General features: G+C 37.9%; 1 protein-coding gene across 4 annotated transcripts in view; it reads right to left on the reverse strand.

Annotated features, from left to right (window-relative positions):
- The window catches only part of LOC136834753 (bridge-like lipid transfer protein family member 3B), a 126,973-nt gene that overhangs the window by 8,446 nt on the left and 102,389 nt on the right, over nt 1–16,138 (reverse strand). For all 4 annotated transcript variants that reach the window (XM_067097359.1, XM_067097358.1, XM_067097356.1 and 1 more), the window contains one exon: nt 12,001–12,273. In XM_067097359.1, coding sequence (XP_066953460.1) covers nt 12,001–12,273 — 273 coding nt within the window. The remainder of the gene's footprint in view (nt 1–12,000; nt 12,274–16,138) is intronic.

Below are 16,138 nucleotides of genomic sequence, written 5' to 3' on the forward strand. Positions count from 1 at the left end.
GCGTACAGCCCAAGGACTATTAAAAGGGAGGACATGCAGCGCTCATTTTCTGACTTTGCTAGCAAAGGCCACTGGATTTGTTACCAAAAAAATATTTAATAATGCTTAGTGGGTCATAAATGTTTCTTGAATTAAAAATAACACCACTACAGTAATGTTTTAATGTGAAAATAGTTAATACACCATATCAATTTCAAATAGAGAAAAATACACACTTACCGACAAGAAGTTAGTCTGACAGACGTGCCTTTTTGATTGATGTCTGAAGAAGCCCTGCATTTTTTTGTTGGTCTTTTTCAAGGTTGTGTAGCCCACGAAGTAGGACATTGGCCAAATGCTTGAACAGCTTCTTAGATGATAGTCCAAGATTATAAAATGCTTGCATGATAGACAGAATGTTAAGTCTTTGACAACAACATGCTCTGTGTTTGGCTTTCTTCACAAAGCACAGCCCTGTTCTAACTAGCTCATGAGTACACATATGAGGGATTCTTAAAGATCCCCTAGAAACCTCTTCAATGAAGTCTTTCATTTCACTAATCAGCAAAGGTTCATCCTCAGAGAAAGTACACTTCCCCTCACATTTTGTCTCCAGCCATCCCGCCACATAGGCTACAGACCTCTCTTCATGGCATGGTAGAGAAACATCCAATATGCTCTCTTCAATGGGCGATGCATCCTCAGCTGTGATTGGTCCTACACAGGTGTGGGCGTTGTCAATGGAGGCATCAGATTCTATGGATTCCAAAAATGATGCAGCGAATCGCGCTAATCATTTTTTGAAAGCAGCTGAAACATCACCTGTTGTCATGAAGGCATTGACCCCTGTTGATTGTCTATAGACTGAAAATTCCCCTTCAATTCTGTCACTTTGAATCTCACGGAGCAAAACATAATTAAATCCAATTGTGAACAAATGTTTGCATACAGCTATCATTCCCTCTGTGGTTTGCACAAGAGCTTTTTTGGTGTAATGAGTCAAGCATTGAACACGAGTTGCACCATGCCCTGACTCTGCTTCTTTGAATTGTTCCAAGAAAACCTGGAGATTGGTTGAGTTTTGATCTTGGGCACGTCAGCTGGGATTGTTTAGTCTAACATCTTGTCCTTTGGCACCAACATTGATGGTTTTCCACCAATCCAAAATGAACGGGATGAAACTGGCTGTTTCACAGGCTCCTTGTAGTCTAAGTGCGGCAACTACCCTGTCATTGAAGACTTTTAAAACATGCTGTACATTCTGCAGTTTGAGTTTAGATGGACAAACTGCAGAGCATGTTAAAGGTGTTGTTTTCAAAATGTTGTCTTTTTCTGCCTTGTACAGATTTTTCACATCCGAGAAAGAAGCAACTGATTCTTTGTCAAGAGACAGCTTTTGAGATTTTTCTGTGATCCAGTTGTTGCGGATACACTTTAGCAGATGGAGTGTCAAACAAAAGATACCAGAGGCGTGTATCATCCAAAGGATGAATGGCCTGGAAATCACAAGTTCTGTTGAACAGCTTGCAAAACTGTTGATTTATCTTATGATTGTCAGTAATTGATCCTGCAACAATCCCACCTGACTTTTCAACAAGGGCAGCAGCTTCTTTCACAACATCGAATTGGTACTTTGAAGTCAGTTTATGAACAGGTGTGACTGAAACCATAACACTAGGTCCACCATGCAAGCATTTCAGCATCACACATAACATTGAATCAGGATCATTCTTTGCCACACCATTCAGAACACCATCAGAAAAAGCAACAGTTGGACAAATTTTCACTTCATCAACAATCAAAAAAGCATTTTTTTTTGCTGATCATTTTTAACTTTTTGAAGTGTTTTCTTTAAGACTTGATCAATGTTTACAGAAGACACACAGACTGTAACTTTCGCTTGCTTGGAAGCACTAGGAAATCTCACAGTTGTTCATAGTTACAGTTAGGACATGACTCGATAGTAAGCAGTAATCAGCTACAGAGAAGGTTTTGTGAGTCAAGAGAGTTGTAATTGTCGAGCACTAAATTTCAATTTTTTCGCCTTTTTGGTATCATCCAATTCTGAATTTTGAGCTTGGAGAATCAACACCACTTTATTAACATCATCATCCACGTGAAGATTATAATTGTAGGCTACATGTACAGCTTCCAAGAATTGTGAGTCAGTTTTTTCAGGTCATTGTTTGGGTTTATTATTTTTCCCAGTGGAACACGTATACCATTCGTAAAAGCAGATAAAGTTAGTGGAGAGCACAGAGTAGATTCATTGTAAACAATCACTGACAAATGACTCAACTGGAAATCTTTTGACATGAAAATGCACACGGAAGTTTATCCTCTGATCGAGATGTGATAAGGTTATCATATTTTTTCTGTAACTCTTTATCTGGTAAGAAATCATAAAAAGAATGAATCATATCTTTCTTCAGAAAATAATTCAGTTGCTCATCCTCTTGCTTGGGTTTGCGAAGTGCTGGCTTTGGTGTTGGTAAATAAGAAGTAGGAACAGTGAATATGCTTGGCGGAACTGCTAGTTGAGTAAATCCTCCAGGTAGCTTGAAGACCAATGTCTTTCACAGATGAAAAATTTAGCCGAATCCATCACAAAATCCTGGCGAGGGGGGAGCACATTCAACCACTTTTGTTTATCCGACTCATCTTTGGGCAATTTGAAAACATGGCTCTTGTTATCCTCATTGTAGTTGCCATTACAATTCACAATACCACACTTATTAGGCATAATGACTGATAAATCTCTATAATTACTGAAAAATATGGGAAGACACACACAATAGTTCGTAAATGAGGCACTTTAAAAAAAGAACTAACTACATATTAAAAAAACACTATGGAGTTGACAAAAAATAAGACATAAGGTAAACTCAGGCTAAGTTTCATTACAACAGTGAATAACACAATGAACAGAGAGAGCGAAACGATGACAACCTTCTCACTTCGTGTATCACAAACAACTGACATGCAAGGCTACATTTGAAAGTACTGGTCACTGGCATCAGCGACTGGCCTTCACTAGCGAAGTCAGAAAATGAGTGCTGCATGTCCTCCCTTTTAGTAGTCCTTGGTACAGCCATAAACAGCCGACCAAGAAACTATTGTTTTGCTTATAACCGAATCGGACAACAACAGCTGTTTACCTGGTATTTCAACCTTTGTACAATAAACAATTACCGTACGTTATGGCATAAATGACGTTAAGTAGAACAGGACTGATATATTTTTACACTATACCCTTATTTGGTATGGATAAAAGACCGTCAAGGAAATATACTGCTAAATTTAAGCTGCAAGTTGTAGCTGAAGCTGAGAAAACAATGTTCAAGCTGCTAATGACTATACTGTAAATTATTGTGCATCGGCAAATGGATGAAACTCGATCGTAATTAAGATGGGGAGAGAAAGTATTTTAATCAAAACTATCAAAAGTACTGGGCATGAAAGAACACATTACTGTTATTTTTACGCCGATAAACGATAAATACGTAAAGCTTGCATTATGATGAAATCAAGTGAAAATAGCAAATGGAATCTTGAATTTTTTTTTACACAAAACAAACGCCCCCAAACAGCCATTGTCATCTACTAACGAAAATAATAGATAAATTAATTTCATGAGATGAATTTTAGCTATATTTCGACTTAAAAACACTTTGTATAACGAAAAATAACCTTGCCCATATAAATAAAGTATCTAGAGATACATTTACGCTTTCTAGATGCAAAATAAACGCTCTGAACTGCATTAAACACGGCAAAATAAACACCGTGTAAACATTTCCAAACCAAAACATTGATCGCTATGATCACAATTTATAATACAACAGCAATATGAGAATATATATATTATTGCATACAGTGAATTAAGGCATAACATTTTAAAAGATCCATGGAAAAGATACATATTCGTTAGGTTGACGTTTGTATAATGTGATATGTGAATATAGAGTACAGTATAATGTAGGCTACGCTACCGTATATGTATACAATATACGATAGTTTAGGCTAAGCTAATTCTTGTTTGTTATTCAATTTCTCTTTGTATTGAATTATCATAAGTCACTTTCCATGAACCTCCAGAATTAGCTGATATTAATAATTACTATACCGTATATGCAAAGAGTATATTTTATAGTGTAGGCTAGGCTACCATATATGTGTACAGTACATGGCACCGAATACCCTAGTGTAGGCTAGGCTATGTTCGAGATAGGTTTTGTTATTTCTTATGTTTTTTCCAACAAACAATGGTTTTTTTTGGAACCTAACCCCATCATAAGTAGTATAATACCTGTATAAGCATTTTTAGTTTGTTTTGTGTGTGTTTGAACTATCAAAATAGGCAGTTCTCAGTGTTTTTAGAAGGGTTTTAAGTATTCACTGGTTTTAGCTATTTGCGGGGGGGTGTGGTACGCATCCCCCACGAGTACGGGGAGTTAACTGTAGTCCTAGAATTTTTATTTATCGTGGTAGTTCCCGGTTTGTAAATTTTATTTTGACTATTTTAATATGTTTATTTGCATCCTTTCTACTTGGGACAGTATATAATTCCAAGTCATGTATGTTGTTGTATCCTAATTGTATAATTATTGTTTGAAACTGTTAATTACTGTTTGGGTTTAATTGGACAGTTTGTGTATTAAGGTATTTCTGTTGTTGTGGGTTATTAAGGAAGAGGTGTAAATGACCAGTTATGACTAGTTGAGTTTGTATATTACTTGTGTCAATTGTCAATGATTATTTAAGATGTTCTCTTGGAGAGTGGGGAGTATGGGCAGTTAGTTGAAGTCAAGCCCTGTAGGAGATTATTACCTCTCCATCAAAGGATTGTTATGTGTCTGTATCCATTATATATATATTATTTTTTTTAAGTACAGAAGAAGAGAAAAAACCAAGTCTGTGTTTCTTTGCTGCTTCAAGCTATCTAGGCACAATGAACAAAGTGGCAGTGAGTGGCCCCTACAAGCAGGTGATGAGGTGTGGGTAAAACCATCCAACATGCGATGCAATATGCAATTTGAAAGAGGCAAGGTTACGGGAGTTTTGTCAGAACAAGCTGTTGAAGTCAATGGAGTTCCACGCCATGTTAGAGATCTTCATTCGTGTTCTTCACAAGGATTAATATTGAGTGAGGAAACTACTAATGCTGAGGATGAGGAGCTTCTTATACAGCTTCCTGTTCATGAAGATGAGGGGGAAGAGGAAGATTCAGGTACTGTTGTTGAGTGCAACGCGATTCCAAGACGTTCAACAAGAGTTAGAAAAGCTAGAGTTTGTAATATATGTGAATGTAATTCAGGGGGGAGTGTATAATTATTGTTTGAAACTGTTAATTACTGTTTGGGTTTAACTGGACAGTTTGTGCATTAAGGTATTTCTGTTGTTGTGGGTTATTAAGGAAGAGGTGTAAATGACCAGTTATGACTAGTTGAGTTTGTATATTACTTGTTGTCGATTGTCAATGATTATTTAAGATGTTCTCTTGGAGAGTGGGGAGTATGGGCAGTTAGCTGAAGTCAAGCCCTGTAGGAGATTATTACCTCTCCATCAAAGGATTGTTGTGTGTCTGTATCCATTATATATATATATTATTTTTTTTAAGTAAAGAAGAAGAAAAAACCAAGTCTGTTTCTTTGCTGCTTCATTAATTTAAGGGAGTTAATTAAGATGTTTTGATGGTAGCTCTTTTTCATCATTGTCTGGGAGCATCACTGTTCTTTGTGTATAGTTTATTCATGGCTGGTTACTGTTATTTTATTTATGTTGGTTATTTGTAGAAAGGTTGTTGATTGCACTTTGGTTGTTGTTTGTATTAGCCATTCATTGTTTTTGATATGTCTACATTCCATATCTTGTGTGGAGTGTATATTTAATAATTTGTTCTTTAATGTGGCTGTGAGATTTGTTTTTCTGCTTTTAATACTAAAAATCTGGACCAATTGTCTGGTCCAAAAATATGTTCAGAAGGAACTAGAGTTTGATTGAGTCAATAGTTATTTCTTTTTGATTTTTTCACAATCATCGATGATGAGTTGTCTTGTGTTTATGGGGTTTTAAGAGGATTACTTGTCTCTAATTTAGAATTATTGTTCATTATGTATGGTTCCAGTGTTATGAAACTGGAGTTTACCAATTTGTTTTTATTTGTTTCTTTTTGATTTTATAAGCACTGTGAGAGGAGTTGATATTTTACTTGGAACAGGGTGGTCCTTTGTAGCATTTATGTCTGTACTAAGGAGATTTGGGAGTGACGTTCCAATACAGGCAGTCCCTGGTTTACGACGGGTCCGGCTTACGACGTTCTGAGGTTATGACGCTTTTCAAATATATTCATTGTTAATTATTTCCTGGTTTACGGCGCATGTTCCGGGGTTAAGACACATCATACGCCAATCTGATGGAAGAAATATGGCTCCAAAACGGCAGAATAATCAAAATTTGGAGTTTTTTTTATGAAAAACTCAATTAAAATGCAGTTTACATCATTTTCAATACACCCAAAGCATTAAAAGTAAGGTTCTCAGGATTTTTTATGATTTTTGACGATTTTTCGGTTTACAACGCGGCGTAAAAACGGAATCATTATTGTAAACCGGGGACTGCCTGTAGTCATCGACTGTGCCAGAATTTTACCATCATGAGATCCAGGGGTACTGAAATCTTTAGTTCTACTTTCCATAAGAAGGAAAAAAAAAAATCTTGAAGAGATATCATTGGCTTTTTATGAAGTTCAATCTTCCACTAATGGCACAAGTGGGAACTGACTCCCAAATGTCCACGTCCCTACCCTACCCCAAAAAGGGGATGGCATATCACGATAAGTATGGCCCAATTGTAAGCAAAACCTGCTTCCTAGGACTGAGTGAAATATATCATTATATATGTGTGACACTTGGGATCAAACTAAGGGAAAAAAAAAATCCCTAGGTTTGAGAGCCCCCTCACCACGTCAAGGTGATCCGGATTTGAGGGGGACTCACCTACCAAAAGCACACTTTTCCTTTGGCCAAAGGGACCAAGCCAAATGGTTGAGGTGGGTTTTAATTAAATTAAAGGCTCTGATTACCTAGGAAAGATACAAATTACTATTTAAAATTTGTTTTTTGTTCCCACTGAAATACAAAGACTTACCCATTCCAATGTGGTCCTAAGACCAGCAAGCATTAGGACAAGGGGGTGTGTAACCTTGAAGAGGTGCAGTGAATGAAACCTACCAAAAAAACTGCTTGGAGGCAATGTTGGGACCTCAGTAATTGGAAGGGAATTATAGCTTTTTAGGGTGGCACAAATTAACAATCCTGAAAGCTCTCAACAGGCCTAGCAAGCTGGTGAGTTCACTAAATTGCTCAAAAAATTCATGATTTGCCTCAGAATGGGCCATTGGCAATCAATATGGAATTCCTGAGGCAGGATGACTGACAAACCTCATAGCTTACTTGGTGTCCGGTGAGAAAGACTTACCCATTAGATGGAGCATAGTACCTGTCCACTGACTGGAGTTGAACATCACATGGAAATGTCATGCTCCTAGTTGCTCATGCAACCAAGGCATGTCATGACTCTTGTAACCTACCGGTTTTGTGAAAAGGTCAATTACAGCAGTAGGTCAATCAAAGCAGTGAGGCCCTGGGCCAGAGTACCCTGCATTACAGGATAGTACTTAAGGAAGTTGGAGAACCATGAAATCCTCTGTAAGAAAATTCAAGGCGGAAGGCAGCTACTCGTGGTCACAGCCAAAACTGTCCAGCAAGTAGCTCTACCTAAGCTCAACTCCCTTATTTATAAGAAGAGCAGAGGATGATGCATTTTAGACAGCATGCAAAGACTGGATGCTTGAAGTGCATGCACCAGTATCTAGGCCGAAATGATGTACAATGGAAATTGGGGAGAGTGAGTTAGTCCAGTAACTGTATTCATCCACCAGACTTACAATAAGCTTAAGTATTAGGGGAAGATAACCGGTTGTCTGTCCAAGTGGAGCTGGATGCTTACACCACCTGGTCCTGAGAAAAACCTACAGGCTTGTGGGTGAAATTCCCGAGAAGCACCACAAAGATCATCCAAAAAAGGTAAAGTTGGCCCTATGGCCTAACTTTGTGTAGCCTTGAATGACTTAAAAAGTGATAGTGATGTCCTCCTCAGGGGAGTCATAAATTCATTGGGTACTTCACAAAGCCTGAAAACAAAGTACTGTATGTTCCTAGGCGCCTCCTCTTATGCAGCCTATGACAAAGAAAAGGAGCTGGTACTCCATTCTGAGTGCCCAGGTCCTTCATGAAGTATCATACAGTTTGCAATGGGTGCAAGAAGCATCTGCAGAACCACCAACAAAATTTTGTGGGGAAAGGTCTGAGAAAAAGTCTTGAGAGAGGGGGAGAGAGAGAGAGAGATTTATGTTGGTCAAACAGACCCTCTTGAAAGAGAACTTCGAACAAGGTTTTGCACAAGAGCTAATATAATGTGCTTGGGTTAGGCTGCAAGGGGCTGGTTTACCTCCATTTGAGAGAAAAACACTATCAATGGAGGAAATGAGTCTCCTACATGACCTGTCAGATAGGGATAACACTATCAAGTGGGAAAATCCAAGGTCTATGCAAACCATAAACCCCACCTGACAGAAGATTGTCTCAGCAAGTGTTAAAGCGCAGGCAGTCACCTGCTGAACCAGCCCTCTGACAGGAGGAAGACCCCATTCCATGAGAATCAGCAGCACTGGATTTTTAAATAGTTCAATAGTAGCAATTGTGGATGCGAGGTCATTCCCAGAATAATGGAATATAAATTCCATTATTGCTTCTAACAATTCTGAACTCCCCCTAAAGGGTCCCATCACAGCACTAGCATTTCTGTGACTTGCACCATGAGAGACAGGCAGTATCAGAGATATGAAGAAAGAGAGCAAAAATTTGCTAATATGAGACAACATGTGGCCAAGGATAACCTGCCAAATCCAATCTGATTGTTCCTGCCTTGACAGGAAAACTAAACCTCCCCTAGTTTGCCAGTCCAACAGCCTCAAAGGGAGAGACATGAGGACACATCTGTATTTATCACCACTTAACCCTTTAACGCCGAAGCCCTATTTACAAAAACGTCTCCCGTATGCCGGCGGCATTCGGGAGTTAGCGCCGGAGCGGAAAAAAAGTTTTTTTCAAAAAATCACAGCACGCTTAGTTTTTAAGATTAAGAGTTCATTTTTGGCTCATTTTTTTTGTCACTGCCTGAGGTTTAGTATGCAACCATCAGAAGTGAAAAAAAATATTATCATCATATAAATATTGGAATATATGACAGCAAAAAAAAAAACTTGTATATAGTTGTATACAAATCGCGCTGTAAGCAAAACAGTTAAAGCTAATGACTTAATTTTTTTTAGTTGTATTGTACACTAAATTGCAATGATTTTGGTATATAACAAATTTTAAAACGATCAAAGCAACACAGAGAAAATATTATCACAAAATGATGCATGAATTCGTAACACTTGGACGTAAAAAATATTTTTTTTTTTTTTTCAAAAATTCACCATAAATCGAAATATTGTGTTAGAGACTTCCCGTTTGTTGAAAAATGAAGCTAATTGATTGAATATTACTAGACTGTAAGTGTTTTAGCTTACAATTGCAGTTTTCGACCATTTCGGTCGAGTTAAAGTTGACCGAAAGTCGAATTTTTTCTATTTATCGTGATTTATATGAAAATATTTCAAAACTGATAAAAGCTACAACCATGAGTTATTTTTTGTTGTATTGTAAATGAAATTGTGCACATTTTCATATATAAAACTTTATGTAACGACTAATATAAAACGGTGCAAATATTACGACAACGAGACGAAAGAATTTCTGAGATGTTCGGCCGAGTTACCGCGCAGACGTAAGGAAAATGTTTTTTTAAAATTCACCATAAATCGAAATATTGTGCTAGAGACTTCCAATTTATTGCAAAATGAAGGTAAATGATTGAATATTACTAGAATGTAAGAGTTTTAGCTTACAATTGCGTTTTTTTACCATTTCGGTCGAGTTAAAGTTGACTGAAGGTTGAAATTTTGGCAGTTTATGTGAAAATATTTCAAAACTGATAAAAGCTACAACCATGAGCTAATTTCTGTTGTATTCTACATGAAATTGCACACATTTTCATATATAAAAGTTTATGTAACGACTAATGTAAACGATGCAAACATTACGACAACATGATGAAAGAATTTCTGAGATGTTCGGCCGTGTTACCACGCAAGAGACGTAAGGAAAAAATTTTTTTTTTCAGAAATTCACCATAAATCGAAATATTGTGCTAGAGACTTCCAGTTTGTTGCAAAATGAAGGTACATGATTGAATATTACTAGAATGTAAGAGTTTTAGCTTATAATTGCGTTTTTTTACCATTTCGGTCGAGTTAAAGTTGACCAAGCTTGAAATTTTGGCAGTTATCGTGATTTATATGAAAATATTTCAAAACTGATAAAAGCTACATCCATGAGTTATTTTCTGTTGTATTCTACATGAAATTGCGCACATTTCCATATATAAAACTTTATGTAACGACTAATATAAAACAGTGCAAACATTACGACAACGTGATGAAAAGAATTTCTGGCGCGGACGTACGGAAAAAGTTTTTTCAAAAATTCACCATAAAACGAAATATTGTGCTAGAGACTTCCAATTGGTTGCAAAATGAAGGTAAATGATTGAATATTACTAGAATGTAAGAGTTTTAGCTTACAATTGCGTTTTTTGACCATTTCGGTCGAGTCAAAGTTGACCGAAGGTTGAAATTTTGGCAGTTATCGTGATTTATATGAAAATATTTCAACACTGATAAAAGCTACAACCATGAGTTATTTTCCGTTGTATTGTACATGAACTTGCGCACATTTTCATATATAAAACTTTATGTAACGGCTAATATAGAACAGTGCAAAAATTACGACAAAATGATGAAAGAATTTCTGAAATTTTCGGCCCAGTTACCGCGGGGGCGTAAGAAAAAAGTTTTTTTCAAAAATTCACCATAAATCGAAATATTGTGCTAGAAACTTCCAATTTGTTGCAAAATGAAGGTACATGATTGAATATTACTAGAATGTAAGAGTTTTAGCTTACAATTGCGTTTTTTGACCATTTCGGTCGAGTCAAAGTTGACCGAAGGTTGAAATTTTTTGTAGTTGACGTTTGCTACGTCCACTCGGCATTCAACAGACAATTTTAGTCGATGTTTGCTATGTCCAACAGGCGTTTAAGGGTTAATTACCTTGTTACCAAGTTCAACGACTACCTCAGCTTGTGCTGAAGGCAATTATAAAAGGCAACAGTTTGTATTTCTGTAAAAAAAAAAAAAAAAAAAGACACTAATTAAAATTCTCCTGTCAAAAAATGTGATGCTGGTTTAACAAAAATGTCATGATTATAGCACTGAAAACAACTCAAAAAGTACTTCAGAAAAAGCTTAATCAAGTCATCTTCGACAAAATTAGGCAGGTAATATATGCTGTTCGTCTAATTAAGGGAAAATTTTTCATTAAACAATCAACAAATTCTTTCAATATATGAGATACATCTCTTATGTTATGAAAATCTTCCCTCTGTCGATACAGTATACTGTATTAATTCAAACTATCAGCCCTAGGTAAAGAACAAATGCCCTCAGCAGATAACATTTGAAAGTCAAGACAGTCTGAGCTGTCCTTAGAAACCCATAGGTGGTTAAAAAAAAATTTCACTGTCAATGCTGAATGCTTTCCAACAAGTCTGATCAAAATCCATTCAATAATGTTCAAGTAATCTTGCTCCCATAAGGAAAGAATAGTGAAATCTAATACATAACCTGCAGTAAAATCTGTCTTGCACGTACACTTTTTATAATGATAACCATGGATTAATCTGGAGCTTCTCTACGTTTAAGAACAAAACATAAACTCTACACAGCAAGTGAATCAATCTTCACATGACATTAATGTATATATTACAAAATGCAGATTTTTGTTTGCTACTAACCTTTATGGGAAGGGGTTTGGGCAAAATCTCATCTTCCACTAAATCAACGAGGCCAGTAACTGTGCTCATGAGCATGGCCATACTTAAATCTGCAACTTGACCTTTAAGGAATGGAGTTAATAGAACTGGCAATGGAGCCCCTGAGATTCCAACTGGTTTCTCACAGTCTGAAGCCATTGGTGTCAAATTCGTCTCCAAACGAACCTTAAGGCAGCAAGGTTCTGTAGATGCCATAGAGTCTGACCACCCACGGCAACGACTACTAAATTTTGTCTGCAACAGTTAATATAATGTAAACACTGAAAGATAACAGGAATTAAATTAATTGATAACGAAATTCAAAATAAAAGGTTAATTCCTACTCTGTTTTAATTTTGCCAAAGTTACAATTTGGCAAAAAAATATAATGTACATGTCATAACAAAATGATACCTAATTGAATACTTTAATCTCTCAGATGTAAATAAAAATGAGTGATGATTATAACTACCTTTTTAATTACAAATATGATGGTAGTAGGGGCATGACATCTTACTAGTCTACACAGATGTCTATTAACATTTACCAATGTCAATTATTACTATCTTTCAATGGAAGTACCACTATCACTAATCAACCATAACCATTTTTAACTTTCAGCCATGATTGCCACTAATGTACAATTAATGACCTTTCCATCTCCATTAAGTTTTTATCATTAATAATCAGACAATTATTACAGCTACAGTATATGATACAATAAGCATTAAACAAGCCTACGTCCCAAAGAACACTAACACGCTCCATGTCAAAAAGTACATATTCCTTCTAATTATCTATATTTTTATTAATGATATAAATACAATTTTGAAAGAGGACAAAATTCTATGAAGAAAGCAAATATTGCATAAACTTGCCAGGTAAGCTTCTGCAAATATATTACCTATGAGAGAAAAAAGAATAAAAACTCTTGGAAATATAATTAGAGATACCTATATTACATGATACACAAAAACACTACACTCTTACTGGAAAGGTGATTTGATCCCATCTTGCTGTCCACCAGCCAACCAGTACCATCATTTAGGTTAAGCAAAATGGATAGTCTAGCAACCCCTACCCTCAAACTTCCTCTGGTTCTGAAAGCTAGAGCAGTTCTGACCGCTAAAAGATCTAGTCGGAGCTCCGTCATCAAAGTCGCTCAACCATGAAAACTGGAGTGGCTGCTATTGTGACTCAAGCCACTGGAGGGACTTTGGTTATGAAAGGTGGAAGAGCTCTGGTCTTATATCAGCATTGGGACTTTGGTTTTGAAAGGTGGAAAAGCTCTGGTCTTATATCAGCATTTATTGCTGCTCTGGTTGTGTAAGGACGAATGGCTCCTGTACTTGCTCCAGTCACTTGACTGACTTTGGTCAGTGAGTGGGTTTGGTTAGTTGTTCTCTTTCATTTGTCAGAGTGGCTGTGTTGTGACTGTGGCTACAAGGGCATCTCTAGTTGAGAAAATAGCAGGAGCACTACAGGAAATATAATTACAGTTACCTTTGACAGAATGTCACATACACAATAAACTTGTAACTGAAAGGTTCATTATTCCATCCCAGTTTCCCACCCGCCATTTAACCAGTGTCAGCTTGGGTTAAGAAAAAATGAACAAGGTTCCACTCTGAGAGTTTCTGCCATTAGTGAACTGGAAATGGATTACTTCTTGCTTACATGCCTCTCTAAGAATGGAGGTGAGCAGAATGATAGGGAGTTGCACATGCTCCAAAAGACAACTCATCTTTGTTACATACTTAAAATGCTCCCTAATTGGCTTTGCTTCTGTAGATGTAACCTCAGCCATAATAGAGGTAGCTGAAGGGGAGCAACAGAATCAGGACTACTCAGAAATCTGGTCATAAACATAAAGAATGAGACTGTTGTGTAAGAACCTGGAATCTACCTACACATACACAGTATTACTAGATAACATTTTTCTTTCTTTCATGAGGGACCAAAGTATTTGGTTCATTTCATGGCTATAAAATGAGCTAAACATTAGAAATGGCCTTGTTGTGACTATATGATGTCTATACAATGGGTTGGTAGTTAAGCTGTCTTTCCTGGGGCTTGGAAAAGAGTGGTTTTTATGTAATTCCAACACATCAGAAAAGACTACTTCCTTAAAAACTCAATCAAGGATACTCAATATGACAAATTTAAATTAATTTGTATTTTTCATAGCTAACAAACCTGTGGTCTTAACATTAGGATAAATCTTCTGGTGCCAGCTGGAAACCGGTAAAAATCAACAAGAATTATGCAAGGAACTGGTGGCATCTGGCATTCATCATGGAGGTGAGATGGGAAGCGGGCAGCAACCTTATTTCAACTCTGTGACATCGTAGTTTTCTTCTTACCGTCATTGAGAGAGGTTGTTTCTTTTTCTCCTTCCTTTCCATAGCCGGCTGTTCTTGCCTTTGCCTGTTTCTTTGTTGTATCTATGTTCAGTGTTTGTTTGGTGTGCGTGTTTTGGTTTTTATCATGCAATCCCAAAACCCAGCTAAAAGTTCCCGTAAGCCTCAGAGGAAATGTTGTGGTGTAGGCATCTATCCTTGCTCTTGTTTTCTGGCTTCCTTTGAGACTGACCCCCATTCAACTTGTAGTAGGTGCAGATCGAATGTTTGTAATGAGTTTGCACTGAGTGTTGTTCTTGACCTCCTGAGCAATGGAAGAGATCTGCCAAGAAGAAGCAGCACAAGAGGAAATCGGAGCCGCCATCTTGGGAAGAATTTTCTCCTCCTTTGATGGATGTTCCTCAAGTCCCTCTATGTTCTGCCTCTCCTTCCTTGTCAGGTTTGTCTCCTTCCTTTTCTTCCATTGATTCATCTTTGGAATGTTTGGGAGAAGGATCTCTACATCTTATGCCTCATGCTGCCCAGTCTTGCTCGGGGCCGGGGATACGTTGTTCCTCCCAGGAGGGTGAGAGCATTGCTATCTTTTTCGTTTGTTTGAGGCTAAGATGCGCAAAAGATGTCGGCTGTTTGGGCTTTGTTAGGCCTATCAGGGGTACCCACCTTAAATGACCTGCTGTCCCATTTTATGTCTTCACACATCCCAGTGTCAGCCGCCATGTCAGTTCGTAATCCTCCCAGCCTCCACTCTACTGGGTCTTGTGCTGCGTTTTCTAGCGCGATGCCATTGGTTCTCTCTACGCATCATCCTGGGTCACCTCCCATTCAGCCTTCAGTTGCTCCAACAACTTGCGTACAGAGTTCGTCTGCTCCTGTAACGTCACAGCCTAGTTCTACTATGACGTCATCTGCGGCTGCAGCATGCGTTTCCTCTCTCGTTCAGACTATGCTTGACACTGTCGACTTGGCCCTTCAAGAGAAATACGGCCATATTCTTAAGAGGAGATGGCATAAATCTCCTTTGTCATCCTCATCTTCATTGTCTGAACCTCTTGTTCATTCCCAGATCAGATGGAGGATTAAGGACTCTGTTGCAGCTCCTCTCCCTAAGAAACAGAAGACCATCTCTTCTTCTTCACCCTTGAAACACGTCCGTGTTTCTCCTGCACATGCATGTCTTCCTGTGGGAAGTGTGTCTTGTCAGTCAACCTTTTGCCATCAAGAACCTCATGCTGAGAAGAACTCTACAGTTGTTCCTCCATCTCCAATGCGTCCTGTTCAAGTTAGGAGAAAGGACAAAAAGGCTCCAATCAAGAACCCTGAGCGACAGAACCTCTTAGAAGTCCTGTCAGGCCTACGCCTTCTAGACATCTGTGTTTCAAATCATGGTCACCCAGGAGAAATTGTGATTCCTCTCCTGATTCTCTTAAGACGTGGATGTGTGAATAGACACAGCCATGTACACCATGACGGACGTGCTACTACACACCGTCGTAGAGATGGATACAACAGCGGTTCTTCATTTGACTCACTGCTTCACCATTCTCAACAGCATTCCTCATCGTGATCCTCAAGAAAGGACCACAGTCGTTGTATGTCTTCCCGCATCCACAGCCATTGTTTGCCTTCCCATGTCCGCAGCCGTCATTCATCTTACTGCGTCCATGGACGTGGGCTACAGGATGATGCACACCCGTCATATGAGAAAGGGTCTTCTGACAGTACTGGTGTTTACTTGGAATGGATTTTGTGCCCTCTTGATT

Source organism: Macrobrachium rosenbergii, chromosome 54 (assembly GCF_040412425.1).
Source record: "Macrobrachium rosenbergii isolate ZJJX-2024 chromosome 54, ASM4041242v1, whole genome shotgun sequence".
NCBI lineage: Eukaryota > Metazoa > Arthropoda > Malacostraca > Decapoda > Palaemonidae > Macrobrachium > Macrobrachium rosenbergii.